The sequence below is a fragment of the Manis javanica genome, chromosome 5 (assembly GCF_040802235.1).
Source record: "Manis javanica isolate MJ-LG chromosome 5, MJ_LKY, whole genome shotgun sequence".
Classification (NCBI taxonomy): Eukaryota; Metazoa; Chordata; class Mammalia; order Pholidota; family Manidae; genus Manis; species Manis javanica.
The window spans coordinates 83,420,285-83,439,902 of record NC_133160.1 but is presented as its reverse complement, the minus strand read 5'-3'; the positions used below and the strand labels follow the sequence as shown (position 1 = coordinate 83,439,902).

Here is a 19,618-nt window from a genome sequence, read left to right as displayed (position 1 = left end):
TTAACATGGCCTTTGCTGTGCCCCACAGATTTTGTGTTGAGTTGTTGTCATTTGTCTCCATATATTTCTTGATTTCTGTTTTTATTTGGTCATTGATCCACTGATTATTTAGGAGAATGTTGTTAAGCCTCCATGTGTTTGTGGGCTTTTCTGTTTTCTTTGCATAATTTATTTCTAGTTTCATACCTTTGTGGTCTAAGAAGCTGGTTGGCACAATTTCAATCCTTTTTGAATTTACTTATGCTCTTTTTGTGGCCTAGTATATGATCTATTCTTGAAATGTTCCATATGCACTTGAGAAGAATGTGTATCCTTTTGCTTTTGGATGCAGTGTTCTGTAGATGTCCATTAGGTCCATTTGTTCTAATACACTGTTCAGTGCCTCTGTCTCCTTACTTATTTTCTGTCTGGTTGATCTGTCCTTTGGAGTGAGTGGTGTGTTGAAGTCTCCTAAAACGAATACATTGCATCCTATTTTCCCCTTTAATTCTGTTAGTATTTGTTTCACATATGTAGGTGCTCCTGTGTTGGGTGCATACATATTTATAATGGTTATATCCTCTTGTTGGACTAACCCCTTTATCATTATGTAATGTCCTTCTTTGTGTCTTGTGACTTTCTTTGTTTTGAAGTCTATTTTGTCTGATACAAGGACTGCAACTCCTGCTTTTTTCTCCCTAGTAGTTGCATGAAATATCTTTTTCCATCCCTTCACTTTTAGTTTGTGTATGTTTTTGGGTTTGAAGTGAGTCTCTTGTAGGCAGCATAAAGACTGGTCTTGCTTTTTTATCCATTCTATTACTCTGTGTCTTTTGATTGGTGCATTCAGTCCATTTACATTTAGGGTGATTATTGATAGCTATGTACTTATTGCCATTGCAGGCTTTAGATTCATGGTTACCAAAGTTTTAAGGGTAACTTCCTTACTATCTAACAGTCTAACTCAACTCACTTAGTATGCTATTATAAACACAATCTAAAGGTTCTTTTGTTTTTCCATTTCTTCTTCCTTCATTCTCTATATTTTAGGTATTGATTTGATTTTGTATTTGCTTAGTAATTAATTGGTCTACTTTCTTTACTGTGGTTTTATTTCTCTGGTGACAGCTATTTAGCCTTAGGAATACTTCCATCTACAGCAGTGCCTCCAAAAATACACTGTAGAGATGGTTTGTGGGATGGAAACTCTCTCAGCTTTTGCTTATCTGGAAATTGTTTAATCCCTCCTTCAAATTTAAGTGATAATCTTGCTGGACAGAGTATTCTTGGTTCAAGGCCCTGCTGCTTCATTGCATTAAATATATCATGCCACTCCCTCTGGCCTGTAAGGTTTCTGTTGAGATGTTTGATGATAGCCTGATGATTTTTCTCTCTCTGGCTGCTTTTAATACTCTGTCCTTATCCTTGATCTTTTTTATTTGTTATTATATGTCTTTGTATTGTCTTCTTTGGGTCCCTTGTGTTGAGAGATCTTTGTACCTCCATGGCCTGAGAGATAATCTCCTTTCCCAGACTGGGGAAGTTTTCAGCAATTACCTCCTCATAGATACTTTCTATCCCTTTTTCTCTCTCTTCTTCTTCTGGTTCCCCTATAATGAGAATATTGTTCTGTTTGGATTGGTCACACAGTGATCTCAATATTTTTCATTCCTAGAGATCCTTTTTTCTCTCTGTGCCTCAGCTTCTTTGTAGTCCTATTCTCTAATTTCTATTTCATTTACCATCTTCTCTACTTCATCTAATCTACTTTTAAATCCCTCCGTTGTGTTTTCTTTTGGATTCTGTACTTCTCAAAATTTCCATCCCTTTCTTGAATTCCTCCCTGAGTTCTTGAATATTTTTCTGTAGGTCTGTGAGCATGTTTGATTTTTATTTTGTCATCTCTTTCAGGAAGATTGATGAGTTCAGTTTCACTTGGCCCTCTTTCTGATGTTTGTGGGATTTTGGTTTGAACCAAGTTCTTTTGATATTTCATATTTGTAGGTGGGACGCTCTAGTGACCAGAAGCTATAATCTCTGGAGCTGCTCAGTCCTTGAATGATGGTGGGGGTCACAGGGGAGCAGTGCTGGTGCCTGTTGGGAAGAAAAAGCTCTTTCCTGCTTCCTGGCTCCAATGCCTGTCTTCACTGTTAGGGCCAGTTGGCCAAATGCACAGGAAGAAGCCTCTATATTTTGCACTTGTAGTTGCCATAGGCCGACCACCTCTGGATGGGCTGGCACAAAGGCAGGGGCAGCTGGTTTGCGAGCTAGAGCCAGCTGGGAGGAGGGAGCAGCAGGCTATGTACAGTGGTGGGGAGGCATTATAGCTGCATTGCCAGCCAGGGGGATGGAGTGCCTGAAGTTCCTTGAAGTTTCCAACCTGCTGGGCAGAATGTGTCCTGATAATTTTGTCCACCTGTCCTTTCTCCTGAGCAGCAAGCTCTGTGCAACCCTTGCCCCCTTTGGCAGCCCTCTGTTAAGAAGTCTCTTAGACTGCCCGCCTTTGTTTTGTCCCAGAGTGGCCAGTTGTTTTCCACCGGTATCTGGAGTCTCAGTCTCTCTGAGTATTCCACCTGTCTGAGCTTTCCAACCTCAGTAATTTGCAGAGCACCATGTAATGTAGGTTCATGCTCCCAGAGCAGATCTCCGGGGCTGGGTGTTCAGCAGTCCTAGGCCTCCACCATCTCCCCACTCCATTTCTCTTCCTCCTGACAGTGAGGTGGGATGGGGTAAGGGCTTGGATCCCTCCAGGTCATGGCTTTGGTACTTTACCTTTTTCCTTGAGGTATGCTATTTTCCCCAGGTGTAGGCAGTCTGCCACAACCTTCTTTCCTGTTGCTCTTTCAGGATTAGTTGTATTCGCTATGTTTTCATATTACATGTGGTTTGGGAGGAGGTTTCTGTCTCACCTCTCATGACACCATCTTTAAGTCTCCACAATAAAGTATTTTTAAATAAAGGTATGTACACTGCTTTTTAGACAGAATGCTATTGCACACTTAATAGATTATAGTATAGTGCAAACATAATTTTTATATGCATTGGAAAACCATAAAATCCATTTGACTCACTTTATTGCAATGTTCACTTTATTTCAATGGTCTGGAACTGAACTCCCAATATCTCTAATGTTTGCCTGTATTTTCAGAAAGGAGTATTTAAATACCCATTTGTGAAATCATACAACAGTAGAAGTTTTTTAATCAAATAATACATAGATATGTGTTACCTATGTCTACACTGGAATAATTTTTTCCCTTTAGAGATGCTGTGCAGAAATATTTTCAGGAAATAGCTGTTACTTTATCTTATCTCACTTTAGTAATGGTTTAAAATTGTTTTAAAAGTCCTTTAATTACAGCATAATTTGAATAGGATATAGAATTTTTAATCTTCTAATTTAAGTGGAGGGAGTATATAAAAAAAAGCCAACAGTATGCCATTTCATTAATTCTTAATAAACTGTTTAGTTTTAAAAAATAAGCCTAATTATAATTGTTTTGTGGTATGAAATAGAAATGGTAGTTATTAAGAAGTAGATGATTGGGTCTGGGACAACCCTCTGTTGCTTAGATCATTCCAATGATGCCATTTCTTTGAGCACAGGAGAAGAAAGAGTGGCTCCCAGTTTCTTTAATCTGTATGACTGAAGACACATGGCTTATGGAATATTCACCTTAGAGATGAATGTGACCTTAGAGATAAGGCTGCCTGCCTTGTCCCCATCCTGTCCCAGTCAAAAGCCTTCTATGCTTAGACTTCACACAACTGTAATTACGTAGCCATTTTGAGAATTACACTAGTTTAATGGCTGCCTTCCTCACTGGATGTAAGTTCTATGAAGGCATGGACACTGTCTCCATCGGTCAGTGAGGGGTGCCTACAGTAAACACTGTATCTATTAAAGTGCCATTAAAATGAAAAGATCAACAATATATGTCATCTGTAGAAGTGGGCTTCAATTTTTACAGTATTATTTTATAAATGTTCTCATTGAACATTTCATTAAGGGATCTCAGTCCTCAAAGGTGGTTACAAACGTTCATTAACCGCTGTAATTCATCTTGTTATGCTACTGATGGCTTAGAACAGTGATTGTAAGGCTGGAGTAAAGCTCGCCAGTCTATCTTCAAATCTCCTATCACAAAATTGCTCTATCTCTTTACAAGAGATGTGTGTAGGGGGAGAGAAAGACAACACAAAAGTCAGTACATGTCAAAGTGCCTCATATTTTCTGTCCATTCTACAGTGAGCAGTACAAAATAGAAGCTGGCTGTTTTGAAGGATGTGTTTGTGTTTTCTCTAGTACCATGCTCATAAATGATTACATTTTGGAAGAAGGGAGACTTACCATGGGGCCTGGTGGGCCATGGGGACCTGGTGGGCCTGGTGGGCCTATGATCTGTATGTCCAAAAAATAAACACAGATTTGGTTACTTCCTTTACATAAGGCAGTTTGGCTTGAATGCTGTGCTGGTGTTGTGCTAAGGCTATTAATAGCTGAAGAAGAAGGATACTGGAAGAAGTGAAGCATTTGATTCTATAGGTTTAGAAATTTCTTCATGAGAACAAAGAAGTTTTAAAAAATACAGTTGTTCTACAAAAGCCAGAATAAATAAAAATACATTAAAGGAAAAGGAAACAACTAATTACCAAGAAATGCTATAATGCCACCATCATTATTAAATTTCTAAATATTTCACTAAGCAACAACAGGGCTCTAGAGAGAAAGAGAACATGTTCCGTATTCACAATACAGCTCTATCCATGGGTGTTTTGGGAGAGCCACTGATTTTTCACCTCAGGATTAGACAGTCCTCTGAAAAACTGCTTGGGACTCAGACCTTGGAGACACTTTGTCTCTCACTGTACAAGGCCCACAGGTATTTCTGCTATCGGACAAACTGAAAGGTGCACTGTCTTTCCACTGTTGATGAGCCACCTGGCACAGGTGACCTAGGTAATTCATAGGCCTCTTTCAGAGTTCTTGGGGAAGAATGGATGTTCAGCCACCATGGACTTACGGAAGGTCCCTGAGGACCTGGCAATCCAGAGTCTCCTTTTTCTCCTTTCATCCCATTGGCACCCTGCAAATGACCGTAAGACAGCTGAGCTGTAAAGTTATTTCCAAAGTGTAAGAAATAACTGAATTTCTTCCCCAAACCCAATATCCTCTTGAAACTTTCATAATATCATGCCCGTGATATACAAAAGAAGGTTTAGCCCCAAACATTAAGCTTCCCCAAATCCCTAGCATGGTCGTGATATGTGAAATAAAGATAAAGTAAATAAAATACTAGGTTAGGCTTGATGGGTTAAACTGATACATTATTAAATACCTTAGATTGTTAATGTTCTTTTTTTCTTTTTAACAGTGGTGCTCTCTTTAAGTAGCAAAGATCAGTCTTTTAACTTCAGTTTTCACTGACATTTATTTACACACTTCTTTTAAAATAGATCTAGGGCAGTGAAATTTTCTGCCTTTTTCCTACATTTTTCTACATTTCTCCCTCCAAATTCTCAGTAAAAATTATGAGGGAAAAACCATAAAACACCATCCCATAATGTCATACACACAAATAAACACTTTCCAGAATAACTTGTTTTTTAATTGTTTTATATTGTTTATTTTTTTATTATGGTTCATTTAAAAATGATCAGTTACCACTATCTAATACATACTAAAATAAATCAATTATATTTATTTACTGTTTTCTAGTGAAAACAATTCAGGAAAACATCAAAATTTACTTTATGATTTATTTGATTAGACGGTTTAAAATTTGTTTTAGTGCTCTAGTTGGAGTAATTAACCAATAATACCTCAAATCCTTAGAAATAAAAATATGAACCACTAGATAAGACTACAGCTAATAATATAGCTGTTCTAACTATGTAATTTTTCTTAATATGAACACATCAAAAAAAAGTATAAACATACCGGTAACCCAGGAAGTCCAATTCCTCCTTTTTCACCTGGCATACCTGGGTCCCCCGTATCTCCCTTTGAGCCTTTGAGTCCCTACAAATGATATGGTTTGCATGTAAGAATCGTACTGATCCTTGATAGTAACATCCTAGGGAAAACAGAACTCTAGATCAATTTTGTCAACAGGCAGGTCCTATGCTGAGATGATTCTGATTTCCATTTTAAGGTACAGTTATTTCTTTTACATTAAATCAATACCATTTGAGTCAATACTGTTCTACATTGAGTCAATAGTACTTCTCCATGTAAAGGAAAGGATTAACTTCGGCAATTTAAGTATGAAAAATATGGCCCTATGTGTTGACGTCATCTCTTCTGATTTCATTATCTTTTCCCAGCAGTTGGTTCTGTATTACTAGTCCTGAGAACAATTTAATGGGTTTAATTCTCAACAGTACAATATATATTTTTTCACGAGGACTAGTTTTAACAAAGGATCTAATAAATTTCTCCCATCTCCACTCACTACACCCCTACTCTCCTTATAAGTAGGCAGAAGTTCCAGTCACCACCAATTTTCACTGGTCCAATATGCACACAGGGAAGTCATTTACTGCACACCAATGTCAATCAATCAATGCTTAGACATCTCTGTGAGGTATCAATTCCAAATGTTATTTTTATTCTTGTTTTACAGTGATCAAGTAGTTAAATGTGTATTTTAAAGGTAACAAAACTGAGTTTTGTGATACTAATACTGAAATTAATTTATATTGTTGAGCATTTTCATCCAAGGAACCTCACTGCAGCATCACCAGATGGGTCATTCTTCAGCAGAGGTGACCACGGTTATTAAAGTAGGGCCCCCCAGGCTACACAAACCTGTTCATCCTTTCTATACTAAGAATTACTTGAGGACAGGAACATGTCTTTTCTCATTACTTATACCTATTTCATTGCTCCTACTTCATGTTACCACTAGGTGGGTGAGAGGGCAGTTGCCTGAATGGGTAGATGGATCCTACTGGGTAATCAGACCCTGCTTGGTTTTAAGAATCTAGTGATGTGGAGAAGCAGGAGAGCCAACCCACTGGACTTAGTAGCGGAAGAAGACCTTTTAAAGCCTATAGAAAAAAATAGGGGTTATGTAGTATGTCATTATGCACGTCAACTTAATTATTTGTAATGAATAGTAGTGGGAAAAGTAAACAACCAGATTTTTAAATTCTTATGTGATCTCTGAATGGTAACAGCAAGTCATCTTAGTCTTTGGTAGACTGATAAGGAATATTAAGACAAAATTAGAGCATTATATAGCTTGTGTGTTTCTGCAAAGAAAACCAACATCTAACTTAAAGCCAATTGCTTTTTAGAGTTAATGTGGTCTCTAGAACAGATGGTGAAAAAAAAAGAGGACATCATACATATATCAACACTCATGCCTTTTTGGCTTCAAACTTATAGTAAAAGTAGTGATCAATAATGCTTTACATGACAATATATATGTTTGAAAATTACCTGCTCTCCATCAGCTCCTGGAATTCCTGGAGATCCTGGCTCTCCCTGTTAAGAGAGAAAGTGATGGCTTGCCTCCATTTATCATTGGTAGCATACTACACGAAATAAAAGTGATACCAGCTGGGAACAGTACAATTTGACTTTTGGTAAATGCATCATAGCCCAAGAACACTCTATTATTCATGCCACATGTCTAAACTACATGAAATCACAATTTCTTGAAGATTATATACACCACTACTTATATGTAGCTAAGATCTAGAGTCTTCACTTTCTTCCCTGTGTAAGATGCGGGCTAAAAGTAAAAATTGGAGAAAGAAAATGGATAGAGATCATTTGAGGGCTGACTGTATCTTATAACAACAACCTATATGTCTCAGGTAAATTTTTTTCTTCTTAAAAAATCTCTATGATTTCTCTGCTTTTCCAATTTAAGGACAAAGTAAAATCATGACAGCTAGCTTAGGAAAGAACAAAATGCAAAGCCCCCTAAGTTTACAATATCTTAACTGGCACCATTTGAACAGTGAATTGACTGTTGTGCTATTTCCAGATCAGCTTCACTGAAGGATGTAATAAATCAGATACTATCTTAATCCACATGAAATTACTTTTAGATCAATTCAATTTCCTATACTATGTCTGGAATGCACTAAAATTTACTATTGATATTGTGAAGTACTAGAACCCTTGACAAGCCCTGAAGTTTTTTTAACTAGAGATTTTTTTCTTAACTAGAGATGTTCCATTAAAAACAAATTTTAATAGCGTGCTGGAGATTTTTCAAACAACAAATGTCAAGTTACCTTTCAGCTGGAAAGGTACTAATAAACTCTCTGAAAGGCAAGATATTATTTTATATCAGTGAATCGTTTATGTAGATCCCATTACAAATATTCCTGTTTCCCACACCATGGAAACTTTGTAAAATCAGCTCTTTGGAGTGTGAGTGGGCTGCCTCCCAGACAGTTTTTCAAGGGAGGTGACTTGAGGCTGTCTTCTTCTAAAAGGGTTTCCTTGGTGATGTCATAAACCACCATATTGAAATGGCTAGAGCTCCTTTCCCAGATAAAACCTTTAGGAGCTAACAGCAAAAGCATGAAATTTTAGATTCCCAACGTTTAAGGAAGATGTGACAAACTTTTTTTAAAAAAGGAAAAAAGAGAGGAGCAGCACAAAGAGCAGCAAAATTTATGTTGCCACAAACAGGTCTGCTGAGGTTGGATGCACCTGGCTAAGCACTAGTTTTATTCAGTCTGAATACCTGTCAGTGCTCTGGGTCCAATAATGATTATTTTGTTAAGCTTTTGCCTTCAAAATGGGACCTCTGAGTGTTTAAAAGAAAAACATAATTCATGAGCTATTAATTTATCCTTCACCCAGCAAGTGTAGTTTGTAAAGAGTTAGCTGATGTGTAGGAAGTCAAACAATCCTTGTTTGATAAAGGAAGGGGAGACGCTGACTGAATAGGTTCCCATTCAGCAGAGGCTGTGAGCTCCCAGGGAGAATGGGTTCCATGCTCGACTCCATGGGTGCATTTGTCGATGTGGTCAGAGGCACATCTTACACAATTCTCCCAACCTTCTCAAGAAGAGATCACGGGAAATGTTAAAAGATTATATCAATTAACCCAAGATCTTAATTACAAGATCACTGTGGGGCATGTGGGATGGAGTAGAGTGACAGCACAGTGGGAAGGGGACAGGAGCAAGAGGTAAGGGAGCATGACCAATCCCCATCCCGCACCCCACCTGCCTAGACTTCATTTGGCTACCTTCATCCAGTTTTTAGTTTCAGCAGGGAGTTATCTTTGACTGCCAAGACTGAGAGGGCCTTCTCATATGCACATCCATAGTATGGGCTTTTAATCAAAGCACTTACTTTATTTATTAATAATTGTGGCTTTACCTGGCTATCTCCCTCCCTAGGCTGTAAGCTCCTTGTTGAAGCCCCTTACTATGTCTTAGTATTCTTACTAGATATTCATCTTTACCACAGAGCAGAGGCTTCAAACATTACTTCCTGGACAATTGGATTAGTAAATGAATAGCAGTTGGATTAGAAAACAAGGGGGATATAGGTTTTGATGATATAGCCTTATTGGCTAGGTTCCTTTTTGTCTCGTTAGGTCAAAGATGCACACCTTTCTGGCTTCTGAAGGCCTTTGGGCTGTGAAGAAGAGGAAAGTCCTAGAAGCTTTGAGGTTTGCAGGAATACGGTACATGTGTAGCACTGGAGACAATTTGGGTTCAGCAGACTTAGTCAAGTGAGGAGAACCAGCAAGCAACTTAGTCTCTACACGGGGGAAAAGGAATCTGCCAATTTCCTCCTAGGTTGTCTAGTCCAGCTCACCAAGATACTAAAGACTAGGGATTCAGGCTGACTTGCTCACCAGGAATAAAGACTATGTCTGACTGGGGCACCTGTTACGTCACTTAGTGGCCAGAATGTGGTGGAGGAATAGGAAGTTAAAAGCCCCAAATCTTATATTAATGTTATACATTAAATCTGTTTGAAATTAGGGTCTATGTTCTAAATATATCTCAAATAGGCAAGGACCTGAGTAACATTTTACTTTATACTCCTTTTTATAATAGAAAAGTAACTGTTTCTATATGGTAGTGTTCTAAGTATTTGAAAGAGTTCAAAGCTGATTGTGTGTGTGCATGTGTGAGACAGACTTAGCAAATAAACTATCTTAAGAGGCATAACCTAAGATAAATTTTGAAACTACTTAAATCTCCCACAAAAACCCAGTGACAAAAATCATATTTCAGCATGTGTAGCTCAGCTCTCAAAAGGCAGAGTCACTGGCCAAGTGTTAATTGATCTAATGTGGTTGAATAAGTAAGCTTTTTTTTCAGAAAGGTAGAAAGCAAAACCACCAGTAAATCTGATATATAATCAAGGAATTCTAGATTTCTGTTGGTCATAGTTGGTATGTTTTATTAAGCTCCTTAGATAAGACTTACATGGCAGAATGAGTACATACAATTACTGCATGTGTTAGAAAAAAGTGACTCAAAAACAATTCCTCAAATTGTCATTTATGAAAGCATCATGCTAAAGTGTGCCTTGTTCTTACAAAAGAATTGGAGTGATGGATCTGTTGAAATATTTTTCTTTTTTTATATACCACATTTAGTATTTCTTTAGGCTTATAATTTCCATAAAACTTGTTTTCCCTTGTTTAATGCTCTCTGTTTTACTTAATGTCCTCCTCTAAATGTAATGCCATTTCTATTTCCCTCCTTTCCTAATTTTCTTTTTTTCTGATCCCTCTTCCTCAGTTTCCATTCTTGGCTCTCTTAAGCAATGTTGTTTATCTTAGTTTCTACAGTATTTCATAAGAATGATCTTCAAAGATACAAATATTTAATATGGGATGCTCTGCACCATGTGGGGTAAATGGAAACAAGTAAAATAAAGAATAACCTTTGGCCCTTGCAGTCCTTGAGGTCCAGGTGGTCCAGGGGGACCCTAAGTCAAGAAAAGACAAAGTTTCAAAAAGTGGCAAGTGTAAGTATAAAAATTTATGCTTTAAATAGTAAGTATACTTCCCTTATTTCTATTGTAATCAAATATCCTCCAATATTGATTGGCAATGAGGACAAATTTCACCAGTTAAATAATTAGAAAAACTACCTACTTACATGCAAAACTATTAATACATTTAAGTTAAAATAATATTGAATATGCTTTTGAGTTGACTCACTAAGACAATGTATAATTGCTGCCATGTCCCACATTCATCTTCTTGGGATGAATTAGCTTAGCGGTATTACCTGTGTTTCTAGACACCCCCCACCTCCACCTGCCACACACACAAAGGGTTTGATTCCCCAAATACTAAAGAACAAAGTTACATTATTTATTAGATAAGGCCAAAGATTTTAGGAAAAATAGCAACTTTTTCCTTGACTTTTTCACTAAACAGACAAAGAGACTAAACTGGGGCAACCTGTTTTAAAAGGTTATTTATACAATGAAACATTAAATACCAGAAAAAACAACTGCTACATTAGTACCATTATGACTGGCATGCATGACACCAGATATAAAGTCACAAACCACAGAAATCATGCAGTAGCAGTTACCGTGACAGTTAAGGTGGTAATCCTCTGTTGGGAAAAATGTATTGACAAAAACAAGAGTTACCTATTTTGTGTGTGCCAAAGTCCAATAATATACTTCTGAAATAATTAACTTTTTAATTATGTATGGGCAAGTTTATAAGATGACTTATAAGGAATTAGTAAGATACTGAGGACATACTATCCTACCGCCACATGAATACAGTATAGTTGTAGAGATTTTTGGGGAGGGGTCAGAACTCTATTCACCACCTAATGAAGATCTTTTTTAGAATTATATTTAAAAAGACAACATGGATCAGGAAAAATGAAAATGTTTAAAATTTAATCCACTTGATTAAAAAATTTATACATGAAACTAGTATACACTAGGGGTTTGTCAAAGTGTAACTGAACTGAGAAACTGCTATTCACAGGAACTCTGTTCTAGAATACTTCAGTTAGAGAAAATGAAAATATCCAACTTTATAAGTAATGGGTTTTTTTCTCTTTTAGTCTGTAGCTTTTATTTTTGGTACCAGGACTAAAGATGGGAGTTGACATGGAATTCATCTAGTTTATTAAAGTGCTGGAGTACTGTAACAAAATAAATTCCTCAAAGTATGAATCTCCAAAGCACTTGATCTCTAATTCATGAATCATTTTGCTATTGACATTTTCTAGTCTAAATCTTGTGCCAAAAGTTCTATAAGGCCTATACCCACTTCATGTGATCACAGAGGTGAGAACATTTTCCATTTTCCATTATGATAAGTCTGGTCATAGAGAAACATTATCCAGTTATATGTAAACTTGTGAATATTGGTTTAACACTATCCCGTTGTTTTCTATCACTCTACCCAATTTCTGATTCAGGTTGGTGCTGTGTTTTTATTATCATTGTAAAAAATAATCTTAACATTATCTATCTCACATTAAACACTTGAGCCTCTAGTGACATGGTATCATCATTCCTTAGAAAACAATGTCTTTAAGCGTGTATACAAATGGTTAAAGTTTTCTACAATAAAATCAGATGTGGTCATTAAAGCTTCACTGAAAACATAGTAGGAAAAACAACAACTGGTGCTTCTAACACAAAATGCAAAATGACAACAAACTGGGGCAAGGTTAAAAAAATAAATCAATGCCCAGGTTTTCATACCTGTGTAACATAAGGGACCACTTACTTTATTCTTAAGGGGTTCACTGAGATCAAGAGTTGGATTTATGGTTATGAGAAAGCTATACTTTGCTCCTACAGGTAGATGAGTCATTTAAAAAAGGCTGTTAGAATATTATAGAGTAGAAACAATTTATCATTCTCTTCCAATTATGTATTAAATTTTTAACTACAAAGCAGAATCATAAAACCTTAGAAAGTGAAGGGAGTTTACAATTTTAACTCTTTGAGGTTTTCCAACATATGCCATATGGGAGACCATTTGCCACCAGAACATAAAACTAATTTTTAGTTTTTGCAATTTAAGGGTAACAACATGTTTCATAATGCGTTGTATAATAAAAGAGTATAATTAATGGTAACTGAACTATCTAACAAAGGGGTTTAAATGATCTTGTTAAATAACTGTATTTGTGATACCCAAGAATTGTGCAGGGTAGGTTCCATCCAGTTAGTAAAAGAACAGATGGCAGTAAACTAAGCTGCCTTCTTAACAACCCAGCTTTAACCACTCTCCAGAAACACCAGCATGCAGACGCACAAAGATGTCTGAAAGTTGGCTCACTTTGGATTGTTTGAATCTGGCTCCTCTGCGTTAAACCTGTATGCACTCAGCAGTGCTCTCTCTTAAACTCCAGTAATTGAAAATCAGAATTTTTGATAGTGATGGAGTAAGACACGTCATTCTCCAGTTAGGCATGATGTAACCTGGGAGGCATGAGCTAGAGCAATGGGAAATTGGCTGAAGCCTAGCAGGCTGTTTTGCGATTTATTCCCCAAGATGCTTATGTGAATCTCTTTAGATTTGAAGGTTATTTTCTTTCATTTCTCATAATGATGCAAGCAGGGAATCATTCATGATTTACACTAGAGAATAGATTTAGTCTAGATAGTGTTGAGAGTTTTTAAAACCTTGAGTTAGGAAATGGAGAGGTTTCACTGCTAATTGTGGAAACTTAACCGAATTAAAGAAAAATAAAAGGCTAATGGCAAATGTCCATGTGAGTAACAATTTTTAATAGAGGCAATAGCATAATTTTATATTTCTAAGGTAAAACACCTCTATTATCTAATTAACTTAGACTTTTGTTTACAGATTTTTTTTAGAGGAAGCAATAATGAAGTGAAATTGGTAAACCTGTGAGTGTCTATCATTGGCTAGAGAATTGGTAAACCTGTGAGTGTCTATCATTGGCTAGAGAATTAGAAGAATTAAGTGTTTACCACTTATTCTTAATCTAATGGCTACTTAGTTTGATTGATTCTACTAGGGACCCCCTAATCCACTGAAGTACTACATTAGGAAAACAAATAAATAGTTTTGAAGTGAAAAAAAATAACTATAAACTATTCACAACATACAGCTGCCCTTACAACTCCATAAGAGTAACAACTTTTTAGGTTGAAATACAAACATGAACTAGTTGATTATGATAGATATTGACTGGTTTACAGTCATATAGAACTTGACTTGAAAAAAGAAACTAAGCACATACATCCTTTTACATCAAGCTGTAGATGTCAAATTAAAAAAATACATTCAATGTATTTAGGCATAACAGCAGAGTGTTTAGGAGCACCTGAAAAAACAGCCCTAAGTATGATATTAGATTTTATGGACTAAAAAAATATATTTCAAAAATATCCTCATTTTACAGAGAAGATCAATGAAATATTGATACATTAATTGATTTCACCAAAATGACCAGTTAGTTAATAACAGAGGGGAGGTAAACAGATTTCAGTTTTAGGCTAACAGTAGCTTGCTTCATGTTAGGTTATTCATGCAAAGGATGCTCTAAAAGGCTTTTTTTATAATTTTTGCAGAAAATGGCCATGGCCCGTAATATTGGAACATTTCTTGGAAGATAAGAGAATGGATACCTCTTAAAAGTGACAGTAAGAATAAGAGCACCATTGAAAGCAGTTCAAGGGCAATTTATAACATTGCTAGTAAATTAAGTTTAATTAAATGTCCTCGTATTTTATAAGTGAGAACTTTAACATGGTACATACACCAAAACTTGGTACATACACCAAAACTTCTTGTTCTCTTTCTCTCTTTTCTTCCACACACAGTTATCAATTTCTGGGGAAAAGGGAACGATTCAGAAAACTCATTCTAGAACTTGACAATAGCCTAGAAGCTACTGCTTGTGTCTGACCCACTTGCACTGAGGAGCACTAATTCAGGCTGTGGACTGGACATACTGCCCAATCAACCTCTCTCCCAGCAGTGAGCATCCCTCCCCGCATTTTACCAGAAGAAAGAGAATTGAGTAGAACAGAAAAACAAGCTAAGCTGAAGGCACATTCTATAAAACTAATGAATGTGTTACTAGTTAAAAATGGAAGGTGTGCAAAGGACCCATAGAAGTGTAGACCTACCATAATTAGATAATATTAGTGAAATCATGAGGATGGGAAAGAAATTCAAACAAATCCAAAATAGCAAATATTTCAAACAACGACTTTGGCTTTCAGGCAAAGAATAAACTGTACATATGAGCTGACTATACTCACTCATTCAACCAGTAACAGTTTATTAGTATTTCCATACTCAGACCTGGTGCAAGACACACTGGGGGAAATGGAATAAGCCTAAGACACATTTTCTGTCACCAAGAAATTTGCAATCTGGTAAAAGGCAAAACTAAAATAAGTTACATGATTTGAGAACAATTAAATATGAAACTGTTGGGCCTTGGCTGCTAATGTGTAAAAGGATTAGAAGGAAGAACCCATCTGGGTGGCAGCCGGGGATTGTTGGATAGGATTTAAGGGGATGAAAGGGAGGGGAAGAATGGGATGAACTGGCAAAGAGAGGGGATTTTTATAGATATGATCATGTGACTACTCTAGGGGAAAATGTGTGTTGTGGAGAAATAGAAAAATCTGTACAGGAAAGGCAAGATTATGGAGAATTAAAAGTCAGATGGAGCAGTTAGGGCTTGATAGAGTAGGCAAGGAGGTCATTTAGGTTTCTGAGAAGACTGAAGCCATCAAAACAGTAATAGCTGAGCTTTGGAATGATATAAAAGATGGATTAGAAGGACAAGGAAGCACTTGGGGCAGAAGAATTGGTCAAGGGCTTGTTGCAGTGCTAAACCTGAAATGAAGAAGATGTTGGGAATGGAGAGAATGGGGCAACCTCAGAAGCCACTTTGAAAAAGGAAATAGCAGCATCTGGTGAGATATAATGGAAGAAGAATGAAGAATAATTTTTAAATTACTCTAAAGTTTCTATCTCAAGAAATTCAAAGACTTATGGTGTCACTAACAGAAACTGGTTAGCTAAAGAAGGGAATCATTTGGTAAGTGGAAAAGGTAACCAGTAAGACTGTGCATCCTGTTGGCAGCTGTTGAAGCAATGGTGTATCCGTTGGAAATGTTCTCAGACAGCTGGAGATATGTTTAAGTGAGTCCTGAGATAAAAGATTTGGAAGCCAGAACATGAAGAATACAGAGGGAATGGCTGAACCAAGAAAAGATCAGAGACTTGAGGATACCAAAAATCAGAAGATGGACAGAGAAATTGGAAACATTAAAACAGAATGGCTCCATCAAAGAAGAAAACTGGAAGAAATGAGAGTAGAAGGTAAGAGAAACCAGAAAGAAAGAGTTACAAAAGGAAGGTGGTTTAGTATAAAAGTCACAGCAAAGTCAAGGGTAATGAGTACAATGGACTCAACCTGGAGGTTGTTGCTGACCTTCGTAAGAGCAGTTACAACAGAGTGATGACACAGGCTAGAATGCAGGCATCTAAGCATGAAAAGGATGAATAGGAAACAAAGGTGATGGACAAGCCATATACTCAGTGGGTTTTTACTTAATGGAAGAAAAAGGATTAAATGGTAGCAGTCATAAAAAATAACTATAGAGAATTTATTATGTGCTAAGCACCAGGCACCATTCTAAGTGTATAATATTTATTTAGCCTCACAACAACCCTATAAGGCAGTTACTACTACTATCCCCATTTAACAGATGAGAAAACTGAGACAGAGAAGTTAAATGACTGCATTAGGTCATGCACTTAGTAAGCAAGAGATATGAACCCAGGCAGCTCTAATTCCAGAACCTTAGAACTCTGAACAAGCAAGAAGACAAAGATGGACAAATATTGACTAACACAAGGTTTAACCTGATGAGACTAAAGCATATCTGAAGGCAGAAGGGAAAGAAAAGGGAAGACTGAAAAATGCTAGGAAATAAAGAGGATAAACAGGGGTAGAGAGAAGGGGATGGGCCCAGGAGATCAGGGAGAAGGTGCACTTTGAGCTGTGGAAACCTCTGAGATCCAAACCAGGTAACATTTCCACACATTACCTGGGTGCCCATCAGTATCAGTGTCTGGGTCAGGGCGGGGAGCAGTCACTTGCCTGCAAGGCTTCGTGGAGGTTGCCATTGTAGTCTATGATCTCGGTGGCTCCTTGATCACCCTTTTGGCCAGGTGGGCCCTATGAAAAAACCACCCAAGGGAAAATCAGAAGGTTAGGCTAGGATGTAAAGGGGACTTGCAAAAACAGAAATAACAACATGCGTCTCTCTCTGACCATCAATTTCCTAGTAATGCCTACCTGCAGTTTTAGAATAAATAATCATGTTCAAATTTTGTTCTTGTTTCAAAGAAGACAAACCATTTCTAACTTCCTGTCTGTGCAGGTTAAAGATATGAAATGTGATAAAACAGAGACATGATTCAATCTCTGAAACTGTTCTCTGAAAATTATAAAATATAGGCTCATCTGCTTTGACTTGCAAAATTTGTAGGCTTTACCCATATTTATTAAAGCAACCCTTGACTTTCTTCTACTCATCTACACCTCACAGATTACTCCTCATTCTTTAAGAAGATAGAACACAGTTTTGTAGGAAATGCTTGATTTGCCAAAAGAAATAGAATTTCATTAAAATTAAACCAAATAGGGAACAAATATTTTTAAGATCTTTAATATTTTAAGATATTTAAATATTTCTACCCTATTCACTTTGCCACTGAATTCCCATTAGTTATGAAGGTAGTCAACTAATACCCTGCCTGAGTTTTAAAAAGGCTTTTAAAATATATGGGCTATTGCTTTTTAAATAATTGAATTAATTGAAAAATGGAAAGTTTTATTAGCTGGATGGCTATGGGCTTGCTTATTTAGCAGAAAGAGAAGTAGAAAGAGTTTGTTAGACCTTCCTGTGGAACTTATTCTAGATGTTGAACCTACACATTCATTGATCCTGGTGACCAAAATAAAAAATAAAAGGAAAGAGGGGGTTAGCAGGAGTAATTACGGTAGTCTACCTCCAGGGCTATTATTGGGTATTTTTAGTTCAGTGTCTTATGAAAAACCACATGGATACATATGTCAAATCTGGGCTTGCAGGGACCAAAAGCTTAGATGAGATTCACACTCACCCTCGGTCCCAGGGCTCCAGAGTCCCCTTTGTCTCCACGATCACCCTTTCCCCCATAAAAAGGGAAAAACACATAATTAGCAGTGGCACCAACATCTAGAAATATCTCAAATCTAGGGATATATTTAATATAATATAATGACACCTTTAAAGTGAACTACTGAAGTGAAAAATAACAACTAGAAAAACAATAACAACTGACATGGCAAAATGCATCTTTAAGTTGCATCTTTGAGCGAATTAAAATTCTCCTTTCGGGTGGCAGAGTATCTTGGAACAACTATATATATGGTAACTCTCTCACTAGAAATCTTCCAAAGCAAAGTGGTTTCTATAACACCCAGAGTAAGCTTTCATATCTCAGGCTGAGCCATATTTGCCTTTATGTGAAGAGATCTGGGGCAAGGGGAACTAGAGCCAACTTATTGGGTTGTCTGTTCTCTGAGAAGTGCAGATAACCAGGAGAGCTCATTCTGGAGAGATTTAGGAGGGAAAGTTAATCAGCTAGCCTCCTTCTGATGATAGGATCTAAGGAAAAGGTTTTCTAGAGGTATAGGCCTTATAACACTGGGAGTGGACAGGAGCTGGCTGGAACAGGTTGGCAGGGCTGCAGGTCACGGGCAGGGCAAACCTGCCTCTGTCTTTTTTTTCAGTGCAACATGAAAACTCTCTAAATTTCCATTTATGATGTTATTACCCCACCTGGAGAGGCTCCAGGAACAGTCCAAGCATCAAACTCCACATGCATCACTCTGAGGCAACACTAAAAATTCTCAGAAGTCTAAATAGAACCTTTGAATGCGAGTAGATTTGAAGGTTCTTTAAAATAGCCTTAAATTTACTGATCCTCTTCCTAAGTGGAATTCTAAGCATTTTTAATGTCTTTCTACATATTCCTATAAACTGGGTAAGGACCAATGAAGATAGCAGGAAAAGGGATTAAAGTTTTTCTGGTGGTTTCCTCATTTTGCACCCATTATGCCATGTTATTAGCTAACAGCATCTTAAATAACATGCCTTCTGTCAACAGTGTACAGATAATTGTGGATACTGTAAAGAACATGATAAAGGAAAGAATTTCACTTGGTGGTAAAATTTTAAATGCAATGAAGGGAGTGAACTAACTTAAAAGCAAAGCATAATTTGAACATTTATTACAAGGATAGCCAGGAAATAAAAAAATTAAATTATACCATAAATAATTTAAATTAAGTAAAACACTGAATTTTTTCCAAAGCGGCTATTATGAAACAGAAATACAACTTCTCTTAAAGAATAGTCTGAAAGCACACGAACACATAAAAACAAACAAGACAAAACTGACTAATTGTTTTATGATATCATCATAAGAATGAATTTATTGCTATCTCAGTGTGTGAAAGAATTTAATCTCAAACACGATTCTCTGAGGAAGAGGCCAAAGGCACAGCTCTTGAAGTCTTCATGTTACATTAAAATGGTTACCCGTTTACTAACCTTTGACCCCTTTGGGCCTCTAGTTCCTGATTCACCTTGTTTCCCCTATTA

At 36.9% G+C, this 19,618-nt stretch overlaps 1 protein-coding gene and 1 long non-coding RNA gene across 3 annotated transcripts in view; one reads left to right on the top strand and one right to left on the bottom strand.

Annotated features, from left to right (window-relative positions):
- Window positions 1–19,618, bottom strand: part of COL25A1 (collagen type XXV alpha 1 chain) — a 457,450-nt gene that overhangs the window by 33,836 nt on the left and 403,996 nt on the right. Inside the window, exons 21-29 of the mRNA XM_037020206.2 lie at window positions 19,568–19,612; window positions 18,093–18,137; window positions 17,065–17,142; window positions 11,524–11,547; window positions 10,862–10,906; window positions 7,427–7,471; window positions 5,921–6,001; window positions 5,004–5,066; window positions 4,331–4,381 (exon numbers count right to left, since the gene is read on the bottom strand). Coding sequence (XP_036876101.1) covers window positions 4,331–4,381; window positions 5,004–5,066; window positions 5,921–6,001; window positions 7,427–7,471; window positions 10,862–10,906; window positions 11,524–11,547; window positions 17,065–17,142; window positions 18,093–18,137; window positions 19,568–19,612 — 477 coding nt within the window. The remainder of the gene's footprint in view (window positions 1–4,330; window positions 4,382–5,003; window positions 5,067–5,920; window positions 6,002–7,426; window positions 7,472–10,861; window positions 10,907–11,523; window positions 11,548–17,064; window positions 17,143–18,092; window positions 18,138–19,567; window positions 19,613–19,618) is intronic.
- LOC118972722 (uncharacterized) overlaps window positions 1–19,618 on the top strand; it is an 83,517-nt gene that overhangs the window by 48,533 nt on the left and 15,366 nt on the right. For both annotated transcript variants that reach the window (XR_005061799.2, XR_012131628.1), the window contains exon 2: window positions 14,510–14,581. This is a non-coding gene — a long non-coding RNA (uncharacterized lncRNA). The remainder of the gene's footprint in view (window positions 1–14,509; window positions 14,582–19,618) is intronic.